Source organism: Lycorma delicatula, chromosome 12 (genome assembly GCF_047948215.1).
Source record: "Lycorma delicatula isolate Av1 chromosome 12, ASM4794821v1, whole genome shotgun sequence".
NCBI lineage: Eukaryota > Metazoa > Arthropoda > Insecta > Hemiptera > Fulgoridae > Lycorma > Lycorma delicatula.
The window spans coordinates 76,187,324-76,201,370 of NC_134466.1; the positions used below are offsets into that span (position 1 = coordinate 76,187,324).

A 14,047-nucleotide genomic window follows, 5' to 3' on the forward strand; every position below is an offset into this window, starting at 1 on the left:
AATACTCAATGTAAAAAATCCTAAAAATTATGCATAATATAAAACAATTTTAAAACTAAAAATTGTAACAACATAAATTTTAAAATGAAGTTAACACTAGTATTAAAAAAAATTCAATGGAAAAGATGTTTTTAAACGTAATAAATTTTTATCCTTGGGCATAAATATTAATGTACATAAATAATTTATTCCATGTCATCAATTAATTCTTTTAAAAAAATCAGACGTCGAATTTTCCCGCTTATCTTAGAGCAAAGTTACATAAAATGGAAAATTATTTATAATTAAAATAATTGTTCAAAATCTCTCAAAATATTTCTACTGTATTTATGAAAAATTGAATTCTTTAAAAATAATTTTCAAAATATAGCATGGTTATTTTAATAAACCACAAACATAAAAATTATTTAAACCGGATCAACAAAATGTAGTTTAATTTTACCGTAACATTAAATATTCATTACAATCAAAATTATTTATTATCTATTATCTATAATTATCAAGAACCTAATAACATATAAATTTAGGGGTAAATTGCAAATATTAAATAACAGAAAGGAATTTTTTAACATTTTGCATACATACGAAAGTTTAAAGTTCAATTTAAATATCGTAACGCAATAAAACCAATCAAATGAACAATACAATAATAGCGGACTTACATCATTAGAAGACTTATAATTCTCGTTACAACCTTTGTTGCATTTATCAATCTGTGCAGAGGGAAGCTCAAAGTCTGTCAGGAACAAATTAGAATGTACGTTATTTAAGCAAACAACAAAGAACAGCCCAAAAAGTAGATAACTCGCAGCCATCTTCGCATCAATTGACAACTTTGTATATCTCTGTGCGCTATGTTATCGTCTGCCAGTACAACAAATCCAGTAAGCCAACATGTAAAAATAAAATTATTGAATAACACTTATTATGCCAAAATCAATTTAACTATATGCATTATTATTTTTTTGTAAGATATTATTAGTGTTAAAATATAATTGTTTTTTGTACTAATTTACGGATATCCTACGTCATGGAATTTTGTTAAGTTTTTTGTAACTTAAAATTCATCGATCATGTTGGATCTTTATCTAAAATAAAGATTTTCGATTTTGTTACTGTTTTCTTTATTTCTTAATTCTGTATTAAGATTGGTTTGGAAAATATCAAAAAAAAAATTTTTTAATGATAAAAAATGGATATTTTTCTTTGAAAACGTCAATAAATACATTAATTAAATTTTAAACATATAATTAATCCAACTGTATAAGTGAAAGAATGAAAATTTCTGAAGGAATTATATTTTATTTTTATGTATTGGTTAAATTTTTGTAAATTTTAAAATTTATATCAAGTAGGTTGGCAATAGTTTTATGCAAGACAATATTTCATTTAAATACGGTTGATAAATAAATAATTTTAAATTAAGGAATTATTTTAAAAAAGTAAAAAGAAAGTTTTTTTATGTAAAAAGGAAACTTTTCCTATGAAATGTAATTTGGTGCATAATGTTTTGGTTCCTAATAATTTTTATCTAGTTGTATTGCACACGTGAAAATTATTTTAACGTTAATCTGTTGTCAAACGTTTTGATGCACTCTATACACTGCCTCATGATTTGCGCATAATATTTGAGTAGTAAATAAAAAGTCTTTCATAACAATTACTTTAATTATCGTCATAAATAAATTGTTTGTAAGTTAAAATACCAAAGCAGATTAAGTCGCCCAGTAACTTTTTGTATTTTGACTAATGACCAAAGATAAAACAAAGCTTTAGACTACCTTTTTTTCCTGTTTAGCCTCCGGGAATCACCGTCAGGTATTTTACTCATACATACATATGAGTGTAATCTTGTACAGGCTCAGGCCGACCATTTTTGAGATGTTTGCTTAATTGAAACCGAACCACCAAAGAACACCGGTATTCACGATCTAGTTTTCAAATCAGTTAAGTAACTGCCTTCACTGGTAAAGGCGGGGTAAACGCTGGAACTCTCGACTTCCAAATCAGCTGATTTGGGAAGACGCGTTCACCACTAGACCGACCCAACCTTAGCTTTAAGCGTTTCTCCATTACTTAGAAACTTGAGTTAATCTTTAACTTTAGAAGTTTTTTCTTTTTCCTGTTTAGCCTCCAGGAATTACTTCAGAGGATATGTATGAGTGTAAATGAAGTGTAGTGTAGTACAGTCTCAGTTCAACCATTACTGAGGTGTGGTTGGTTAATTGAAACCCAACCACCAAAGACAACGGTATACGCAATCTAGAATTAAAATTTGTATAAAACTAACTGCCTTTACTAGGACTTGAACGCTGGAAGTCTTGACTTCCAAATCAGCTGATCTTGGGAAGACGCATTCACCACTAGACCAATCCAGTGGGTTAACCTTTTCCATCTGACATTCAAGATTTTTTCTAGTACACTACAACTTAATCTTTTTCTTCTAGTTTTGCTTTCATCGTTGACAATTCCTTCTAGAAACAACCAAATTTACCATCCTTGAATGGTTTTATATTAACGGCTGATAACTTACAATCATGTTATTGTTTTTTCATGCTCTTATTTTATCTTTTTTACTTTCCCGGGTATAGCTATATATGCTGCTTTAACAGGAAAGTATATAGGGGTAAAAAAAGTTTTAATTTTGTAGCATATGGACATTTAAAAAAATTGTTTAACAAAAAAAAAAGTAGATTTAAATAATTTCTGAAAAAAACTTTCTATTGCAATGTCCCAAAGTTCAAAAAATCCATTTTTGTCAGACATTTGTGTATATGTATGTTGGCCCATACTTGGTCTTACTCTAGATCCCATTGACCAATTTTCTTCAATCTTGGTAGACAGATACTACCTTCAGGGGAGAAAATGTATTGAATTTTTACAAAAATTACAAAAAGGGATGGGGTATTTTCATCAAAATAAAATTTCAAATCTTTACTGAGGCGCTTTAGTAAAACATTATTCTTAAAAATTGTAATTTTTTATATAGAGATCACAAATACCAAAAATTTCTATTTAGTATTCATTTCCCTTCAAAAAATGACTATATATTTTTTTTTCTTTAGCTACATCTTGCTTAAAAAGGGGTTAATTAAGAGTTTTTTTTTTGCATCTATATTTTCTACATTGATAAGCCTTCAAGCCATTATAAAATTGTTTGTTCATCCCACTCTATGGTAGAAAAAAATTTAAAAAAAAATTTAAATCCATCTCACAAGTTACTCATTGCATTTAAAATATAAAAATCTTAATTTTTTGATAGCCGTTAATATTTAGTATTTCTTGAAAAAAATTTTTTTTTAATTTTCACTTCTTTCCTAGATAGACCATAAAATGGATAAATTAAAAAAATCCAATTCACTGCTAGCTTCCTTAACTTCATCACTTTGTATTCCACTAGCTTACCAAAATTTTAATATTCTTTACTAGATAAAAAAGGGGAATTTTTGTTTCTTGGTTTCTTTCCTAATTTACAATAGCTGTCATACAACCAACTGTTAAGAGCTACAAGCATTTTAAAGAATTCTTTCCGGTTCCTAAACTTATATTTGTTGTAAAGAATTTTATTTTATTAAAAGTTGGTTTGTGGTAGACTACTTTTGATTTCTTGTTTATTTTTTCTATCATCTGTAATTTTACTGCCTATAGAAAACAACAAATTCTGGGACTTCAAAATTTTGTGTTCTCCTCCTACCTTAGCATTTAACTTCTCATTAAGTCCTGTAACAGATTTCATTCATATTTTGTAACATTCCTGAGTTAGAAGTGCTAAGAAATGAGTATACTATCTTCTGCTATGTTAATACATTTGTTTGTACTGAATCAGCTGTTACCTGGGCGGGGAATGTGTCATCTTAGTATCTACCATAGCATGAACTTATCAACACTCGAGCTTCACAGAGTATGTTTTCTATACAAAGATAACATTTGCAATATTACCTTCATGTGATATAAATATTTTCTCAAAAAAGATTAATTTATGTTTACACTGTTAAGAAGTGATATTTACTACAAAAATAGCTGAATATTATCTCTTGTTTAATAAGCATTATAATCCGTATTTGCAAAATCCACTGAAAATAGTTGTAAATGACCAAACTCTCACAAAGATAAATGTGGAACATATTGCTATGCACATTTCTATTGGATAGAGATATCCAGGAAAGTTCATACTTTATACAAACATTTTTTGAGTAATTTACCTGTACCTGTGGAAGAATTATTTAAATTTCATATGCTGCAAATGTAGAAGATTATTATTAGAAAATTATAAAAAACAATAGGAAGGAATTATATGCATTAAAAATAGATTTTAAGTAATAAATGATCATCAGCAAAACCTATGAAAATATTCATTTTTGGCAATTGAGTAATTGAAAAATTAAGTATTTAGGAATACGATTTGTGGTCAACAATGTATGCATTGAGATAGTAAAAGTACCCTTCCACAAGATAAGATAACGCCTTGCTAATCAAAATCTCAAATTACATTGGAAATTCTGTATCATATAGAAGTATAGAATTATACAAAAATCCATTATACTTCTTCTAATAAAGAATGGCTAAGTCCTTTCCATAATGAAATAAACACGAATTGTTTGTCTTTAGTTTAATATTTTTACACATAAAACTTACTTTTTATTACGTTTGTATGTGCTCCTCCAATGCCCACATACAATACTCTTATGTTGTCAAATGCATTTAGATATTATCTTCCATGTTGAATGATCAGAGTTGTAAAAGCAGTCTCTGATAGCAGTTTTCAGTTCATCAACATTCCTTAGTCACAAATTATCCAGTCTTGGAGATAACAGTAGTTCTACACTGCCACTGATTTCTGGATCTCCTACCAATCCACCGCCATTTAAAAAGTCTCTTATAGAGTAATTGTAATGAGCTGGGGCTTCATTTTGCTGTAAAATGGCAGTTAAATTCATACCACTCATCTAAAACTGAGGAATAAAATAATTTTCAAGCATATTAAGTTATAAAATAATGAAAACATTTCCTTCAAAAAGGTATATCCTAACAAATATGTCACATCATGGAAAGGGGCTTTAAGCCCACTGTCTAGATCAGCTATGTCCAAACCAAAATCTTTACCGGGCCAATAAAATACTAGGAATGTGACATAAGCCACAATGCAATAAAAAAGGGCCGGCTGCCTATTATTATACAGTTTTCAATGTAATAAAACAATATTTTTTAAAAAATCAAAAAGTTTTTATTTTTCAATATATTTTTTATAATGGTGTTTTTTTTTATCAAATTCCCCAAATCTAACTAAACATATTATTTATATTTTGTTTCTAACATAATTATTTTATTTTTAAATTACATTATTTTAAAAATAAAAATCTTTTACAGTATGCATCTTTAGCGTCAACTTAACAGCCATCTATGAATGTTGTAAATAGTTTAATATAAAAAATAGCTAAGAAAACTGTATTATACTGTTAAGCAGTCACAGTCAATGTATGGCACACAAGATGTTCAATTACTTGTATAAAATATATTATAATTTTTTTTAGATTTTTTTAATGCAAATAAAATGTATCCATGTAAAATCTATAAGGACCAACTAGGCTGTGACTTGGACATAGCTGCTCTAGATAAATCACAAAAAAAAGTTAATAAATTTAAAAACATAAACTTTTGTGACAAACTGAATCAAATTATAGAAAAAAACCAACACTTTAATTGCCTTAAAATAGTTTCTGTTGTTTTTACAATCATCTTCTGAATATAGTTGCAAAAATGAACTGAAGATGTAGTCAGTCACAACTGGTATTGATATTCTCACCCTTGTGGCAACTGATGTTACTGTTAACGTTCAATTTAGTTCTACATTTTAACGATGAAAAAATTTAGTAGCTTTGGTATCAGAGGAGTGGTTACAATTGGTTTACCAATTGTAAAAGTAGTTGAAATTTATATTTTGATAGGAAAACATAGGTCCTCATTTTGAAGTGTATAACACGGAAAAATCTAAAACTAAAACTATTCATTACATTCTTTTCACAGATGGCACAACCATATTTGAAGACAATTATTTAAAAGCAATTGAGAATTCTACGTTAGCAATTCAAAAATGTTAAATGCATTATAACCACCTAATTTTAAAAATGGATAAAAACAGCATTGTTTCAAGTAGATATAATATTGCTGACCACATGGATAGAATTCATATTAATAATGACAGTATTTATGTTGCTTATAAAGTAAAATTTCTGGATTTTTAGAATGAAAAATTTTCTTTGGTTGTCAAATTGATTTCATTAATAACAAAATCAATCTGTACTGTTTTACTCTGATGCTACTTAAGAAAAATCTAAGCTTGTCATCATTATTAACTATTTATTATAATTAGATATTCTTGACTCAAATAATATCATCTCTTCGGGTTCTCTAAAGTCAGAGCAAGCTTTCAAAATAAAATGGCTGTCATTTCATTGTTTGGCATCCATTAAAATGAATCACGTAGACCAATATTTAGAAAATTAAAAATGTTAACATACTAATATGCTTTATTTATGAAATGTGTAATCTTTGCTAAAAAGAATCATCCATCAAGTATCCATCTCTATCAAATCAGACACAACTGTTTTCACGTACCTAACAATACTTCAACTTACAAGAAAGGGACTTGTTATACTTCCAGCTGGATAGTTAATTATCCAACTGTTTAAAAATCCTTCCACAATTTTTTTTAAAAAACATCTGAAAGGTTTATTTTATAATATTACTTAGTTGATGAATATTTAAATAATACTAACAGGAAAAAAGTTTGCTTCCCATTTAATATGAACATAAATGAGCTCAAGTAATTTTCATTAACGTTTTCTGCACTGTTTGCAGTAATTTTTTATCTTCATGAATTATTTACATGTTTATATTTTAAATAATTAATATAAAACATAAACACACCTATTTTTTTTATTTTATATTTTGTAATGTTCTCATCAAGATTTTACCTTGTTAAAATACGAAATTTACAAGTCCACTAATTTTGACAAAAACAAATGAAATTAACATTAAAAACAAAGAACTATTCTGCTCCATATAAAATATATATTTCCTAACCACTTTAAGATAAATAATTAACTTGGAACATGATCTTTTAGAAGTACAATTTCCATATTATTCATATTTTAAAAAGCCAGTTAAAATTTTATCAAATTTTTTTCTCTCATTAATATACTTTTTCTTATAATACTACATCAGCTGAACCGATATTTAATATTAGAAACTTTAATTGGTAATAAGACAAACCATCAAATAATTAATTATGTGGAGATTTCCTTATGGATACAACACATCAAGTAAAAACTGATTACCGATTACCAAAGTTGGAAAAACGCAAAATATGCACAATAAGGTAACTTCAGTCTTACAGGCTTTAAGTCTGCATGCCACCAGGTTCTCCCTAGGGTAGACGTCTGATCAAGGGAACAAGACACTCAGCTTATAGTGCATGAAGTTTAATCAATTAGTCAGATCCATCTTCTAATGTAATCATGCATCGATGGAAAGAAAAAAGAAGCCCTTTTACTTCTTCCTGGTTTATCATTAAGGTCTCAGTATGTTGAGATGACAGTTCAGCATTGGCAATAATGATGCTCTTTTATAGCAAGTGAAATGCAATGATAGTGCATGCATGGTATTGGTCAAAGTAACTATCAGTCTGTCAAGATTATGGTGTTCAATCCACCATCAAAAATTAATCTTTGAATGACTGCATCATTCCAGTTGATATTAAACATTTTGAAATAAGATTAAAAAATTGTTTATTTTAAAATTTAGTTTGGTTAGTTTTTCAAAATTTAAAGATTTAAATTACTATCTGTGTCGACCAACATATACATGAATGTAAACAAAACATATTTGATAAATAAATTATATAGATCAGCATAATATCATCTCTTGAAATATCAATTAACAGAGTGAAGGGGAATTGCATCGGAAGGATACAAATATCTTGCTAATCTCCCAAGGAATAACCCAAGTAAAATACTTCAAAACTCTATCTACGGGGGACTACGACATGATCTCAAATTACATTATTTTAAACTAAAAATAAATATATAACTGCTGCTAAAAAATTAAATACCTGCCAGATAATTAGAAAGACCCAGCAGCAAGGGACTGATGTCCAAATGCTCTGATGAATAGGGGGATAAAATATCCCCCAGTATCCTTGCGTTCTGTACCAAGTGAGTGGCAGATGTGTGATAACATTCAAAACTGTACAAAGGTGTATCATGGGAACATTCTATTTTGCGATAAAAGTGTGACAGTGTCTTTTCTCAGTTAAGTACGAGAAGCTGTTCAGTATGTTTGTTGTGAACAGGGGACAAGGTATCATTATTCATTAATAAAAGAAGAGCTAGTTTCCTTTGTAAATAGTAAAAGTATATAACTTAAGTTTATATTGATTTTGTAATTGTAATAGCTGCAATAATTACTTCTTAATTTTTTATAAATTTTCATTAGTTAAATTAAATTTCATAATGGAATATTAATTATTGTTTGTGATATATTGTTTACTTTTTTGTTAATAGAAAGATATAAAAGAATTATTAAACTGTATTTGTAAGAATTTTAATGTAACTATCTCTCTACATTCTCTTTCTTGAGCTGATAATGTGTGACAATATTCTACTATGACAGGCTTTCAGTCCATCACACAATGAATAGTTTAATGCTACAGCTCCAATTAGATATAACGTGGATATCACCATAAAGTTTCATAAGAATATGAACAACATCTAAAAAAAGGAAAATAAATTAAGGAAATGTTTCACAAAAAATAAAAATTGATATTTTCTTTAAATATGTACAAAAAAAAGATAAAGATTACAAAAAAAAAACAACAGTACAAAATTACCATTATGATATACAACTAGAATACAATAAATATTAAAAGAAAAGTAGCACCTTAAACGTAAACAAATACATACAACATAAAATCCTATTAAAAAAATTATTTTTCTTCAGACTGGGTACAATGAAAACAATTAAGTACTTATTTTGTACTAAAGGCATACTATATAATATTAATAGACAGTTTTCATACAAGTCTTTTTTTCTAATATTATTTTACAATCATGATTAGAATAAAAATAAGGTAAACTCTTCATATTCATTGAAGCACTGTTTAGAACTGATAAAATATTATAATAAAAATATTCATATAAAACTTTAGTAAGTATTATTTATCAGGTCTACTGGATGTTAATGATATTTTACCTCTTATAGTAGATAAAATAAATTTTTGTATTGAAAGTCTTTTCTTTTTAAATCAGTTATTTCTCTAGAATGTGCATAAAAATTTCTTTTATTTAACATAAAACCGAAGTTTTGATTGTGGAATACAAAAATTTATATTTCTTTTTGTTGATAATTAAAAGCAAAAATAATGTGTAGAAGTATGAAATGGAAATCTTGTAATGTATGAAAAAATGCCATATTGACCAGTATTTGAACTTCCAGATGAAAGATTTGAGATACTAATCTACCACAGAGGCTGCTATGTATATAGAATCATAGAAAAAGTTTAAATTAGGAAAAATAACAAATTATTTTTTAAGTATAAAATCTTTTAGATTTTTATTTAAAATATTTTGTTATATGGATTTATTAATAGTTCTAACATAAATGTAGCGACTACAACCTTATACGAACGACCTACAACGAATATACTAAAAAGTAATTCAGATAATCCGTTTATATTTTTTAAGTTTAATATATAAATTAAATATTCTGTTAACGGAAGTAATGTCATGTGATTAATTAATTCTAATTTAATAAAATGTAAATAAGAACTAAATACATTGATTAGTTATTAATTCTTATTGTTGTATCAGTAACGAACGACAGCTCTATGTAAACATAATATACTTCATGTAAAACTTATACTAAAACAAATGTATTTTAAACGTAATATAAACCGAATGTAATTAAACTTAATACACGTATTTTAAACTGTAATTAAAAGTTTTATGTTATCTCAAGCTTAAATAAACTAATAAGAAACTTAAATTGTGAATCTTATTCCATATTGTCTATTTTACTAACATTTTTTGGTGACCCCGACGTGATGCTTTTAAACGGAGTGATAAATATTACGGAGTGATTTCACAAATATTTTTATTTATTATTTTATTTCACAAACTTATGACGTGAGTATTGTACATTATTTTATGATTCGTCTCTGTCTGATATATAGTCTGACTTTTATAAATTATTGATTAATTATTTGGCTAATTTAAACATTAAGATTTTCACAATGGTTTTAGATGATGAACGTTCCAGTGACAAACTTACTGAGTTACGACGTAAACGCGGTTACATTAAGGGCAGGCTAACCTGCATTGAAACCTTTATAAACTCATTCGATCCCAAAGTTAATAATCCCTTAGAGTTAAAAACCCGTTTAAGAAGACTTGAAGAATGTTGGTCCGAATTTGACTGCGTTCAATCAGAAATTAGAGCGATCTGGACGGATGCTGAATACGAAACTGAAGAAAATGAGTTAGCATCTTTCGAAAATAATTACTACGATCCTTGCGAATCAATCTTCATCCTCTCTTCCTCATCCATCTCCTTCTACTACTGAACAATCAAACATGGCTAACATTAAATTCCCCGAAATTTCCTTGCCTTCATTTTCTGGAAAATATGAAGACTGGATTGACTTTCATGACGTTTTCGAGTCTATGATTCATAATTCCTCCAATTTAACAGATATTAAAAAATTTTATTATCTACGTTCTTGCTTAAAAGCCGAAGCTTTAAACACTATTAAGGAAATAAAGGTTTCTGCCAGTAATTATGAATCAGCGTGGACGCTTCTTAAGCAGCGATTTAAAAATACTAGATTAATAATAAAGGCTCATATACAAGGGATATTAACTTTCAAACGACTTGACAAACCTAAGTCTACCGCGCTAAAAAACTTATACAATACTATTAATAACCATTTGACTGCCTTAAAAAATTTAGGTGAACCAACCGATCAATGGAGTACGCTTTTAGTATTTTTAATTACAGATATATTAGACCCCGAGACTAGAGATCGCTGGGAGGCGCATCATGCTAAGAATATACTAAGCTATAATGATGATGAAGATAATAAGTCTTCTGACTGTGAATCCAAACCGTATTCTTTTGAAAATTTAATGCAATTCTTATATAAACAAACAATGATCCAAGAAGTCCATGAAGAAAATCGAACAATAAACACCAGAAGTCCGTCCTAAAAAATTTCCAGTCTAAACTGCATCTTAATCGAAATGTAAATAATATTTTATGTCATGTTAGCAATATCAGCATTTCCAAATCTAAATGTGCAATCTGTAATGACAATCATACAACTGTTACCTGTAAACAGCTCACTAATCTTAACTCGTCACAAAGATACTTAAAGGTTCGCGAACTCAAGCTATGTATAAATTGTCTAAGGTCAGGAAACAAGACTCTGCAATGTAAGAGTCCTTATTGTTGCAAACTTTGCAATAAGTGTCATCACAGTATTCTTCACATTGAAAACACTTCTCAAGCTTCAACAAATCAGTTACCTAAGACTGATGTTCAATTAGAGTCTTCCACTCCACAACAGTCTATATCCGCCTTTTCCAATAGTAGTGATGAAGTTATTCTAGCTACCGCCATTATCCTTATTAAGGACTCTCAGGGCGTTGCTTACCCTTGTCGCGTACTTTTAGACAGCGGTAGTCAATCAAATTTTATTAGTCAATCACTAGTTTTAGCTTTAGATCTCAAACAATGTAAACCCTTGCATCAGTCACCGGAATCGTAAATACGGGAATGTCAACAAATGCCTTTGTAAACGCTACAATTAAATCAAGATTAAACGATTACGAGGAAGATATATTTCTGTTGGTTTTAAGGAAAATTGTTAACGATTTGCTGACTTCCTCCGTCAACTTAAACTTAAACATAACTAATGGCATTCAGTTAGTTGATGACATGTTCTTTCAATCTAAATGAATCGACGTACTTCTGGGTGCAAGTATGTTTTTCGATATTTTGAGAGACGGCCAATTTAAACTAGGAAAAGATTTACCTACATTACAAAATTCAGTTTTTGGCTGGATCGCGAGTGGCATGGTTGCGTCCAACTATGCATTACAGAAAACGTCTATGGCTCTTACCACGACTTGTAAGACTTCAGATGAGAATTTGCATGATCTTCTTTCTTCATTTTGAAAAACTGAAGAGATTTCAAATAACGATAACAAATCCCTTGCCAAACAAGCATGTGAGCAACACTTTATATCAAATGTAAAACGCCAGTCAGATGGCAAGTTCGTTGTTAAATTACCTTTTTCGGATGATCGCACGAAATCATTAGGAAGGTCCAAGGAATATGCCATTAAACGTTTTTACTCTCTGGAGCGCAAGCTTAACCGATATAATGACATGAAAAGGAGTTATGATGAATTTTTAAACGAATATCTCAAAAATGATGAGATGGAACCTGTTACAAAGACAGGGAACCAGAGACCACTTATTACTTATCTCATCATCCGATCATCAAGGAATCCAGCTCCACGACTCGATTACGCGTTGTTTTTGACGCATCAACTAAGACCTCTAACAATAATTCTATAAACGATGTCTTAATGATAGGCCCAACTATACAGCGGGACTTACAAGCTATACTGTTATCATTTCGCACTCACGCCTATGTATTTACTGCAGATATTAAACAAATGTACCATAGAATATTAATTGATGAGAGTCAACAAGATTTTCAACTAATTGTATGGCGTAATGATGTATCTAACAAAATTGACACTTACAGACTGAAAACAGTTACCTATAGCACTGCTTCTGTTCCATTTTTAGCGATTCCTTGTTTGATTCAGTTAGCAGAAGAAGGGAAGGACTTGTATCCCAAAGCATCTAAATCTATAAGACGAGACTTTTATGTCGATGATGTCTTAACTGGAGGAGATTCTGTTGACGAATTAATTGAAATACAATCTAAGTTAATTGATCTGCTAAACAGTGGAGGTTTTCAACTTCACAAATGGTGTTCAAATCACCCATCTATTTTGAAAAATGTCCCAAAAGAACATCTGGAATTAGGATTCGTCATAGAAGACTCAGAAAGCAAAGCAATTAAGACTCTGGGAATATATTGGCAACCAACAACAGATACATTTCGATTTAAGGTAAACCTACAGGATCCTCCAAATGTCGTCACTAAGCGTGTTATTCTGTCAGATATATCTCGACTATTTGATCCACTTGGCAATATATCACCGATAATAATTACTGCTAAGCTTCTAATATAAGAAATGTGGCTCATAAAGGACTTAGGATGGGATCAACAAGTTCCTGGTGCTTTGCAGCTAAAATGGAATGAATACAGGGAATCACTGCGGATCCTAAATCAACTGAATTGTCAATAGATGAATATCGATTGGAAACTCTGATCAAGCATTTGAAATACATGGATTTTCTGATGCATCAGAAAAGGCTTAAAGAGCCTGCCTGTATATGAGAACTGTAGCAGAAAATGGTGTAGTAAACGTGATGTTGATATGCTCCAAATCATGCGTAGCTCCACTAAAATTAACGTCGTTACCTCGTCTAGAACTCTGTGGAGCGCTACTATTGGCTCAACTACTTCAAAAAACACTTAAAGCCTTAGATTTACTCAATATTAACAACATCACTCTGTGGACTGATTTTACCATAGTACTTCACTGGTTAAATTCTCCTCCTAAAACTTGGCAAACATATGTCTGTAATAGAGTAATAAACATATGTCTGTAATCACAGGATAATCCAGCTGATCTCATTTCTCGTTCTCTGTCACCTAAATTGCTCTTAAACTGTAATCTCTCGTGGAATGGACCTCAGTGGTTATCAAAAACGTCAAATGATTGGCCTCAACCAATTCAAATGACAATTATCAATTTCGAACTCGAAGAAAGACGAAAGACCAACACAATCCAATTATCAACTCTAACATACTTTGAATTAATCGACAGATTTTCTAGCTGGATTAAAC

At 29.4% G+C, this 14,047-nt stretch overlaps 2 protein-coding genes across 2 annotated transcripts in view; one reads left to right on the plus strand and one right to left on the minus strand.

The window, feature by feature from the left end:
- LOC142332819 (uncharacterized) overlaps positions 1-863 on the minus strand; it is a 42,372-nt gene extending 41,509 nt beyond the window's left edge. The window contains exon 1 of the mRNA XM_075379433.1: positions 663-863. Within this exon, the coding sequence (XP_075235548.1) occupies positions 663-815 (153 nt within the window). The 5' untranslated portion in view covers positions 816-863. The remainder of the gene's footprint in view (positions 1-662) is intronic.
- An 11,784-nt stretch (positions 864-12,647) lies between these two features.
- LOC142332815 (uncharacterized) lies at positions 12,648-13,325 on the plus strand. The gene has a single exon (XM_075379430.1). The coding sequence runs from the start codon at positions 12,648-12,650 to the stop codon at positions 13,323-13,325; it is 678 nt and encodes a 225-aa protein (XP_075235545.1).
- Positions 13,326-14,047: the final 722 nt, after the last annotated feature.

What these genes read in the sequence shown, in the direction of transcription:
- LOC142332815 (XM_075379430.1), top strand. Translation starts at nt 12,648, where the DNA reads ATGATAGGCCCAACTATACAGCGGGACTTACAAGCTATACTGTTATCA.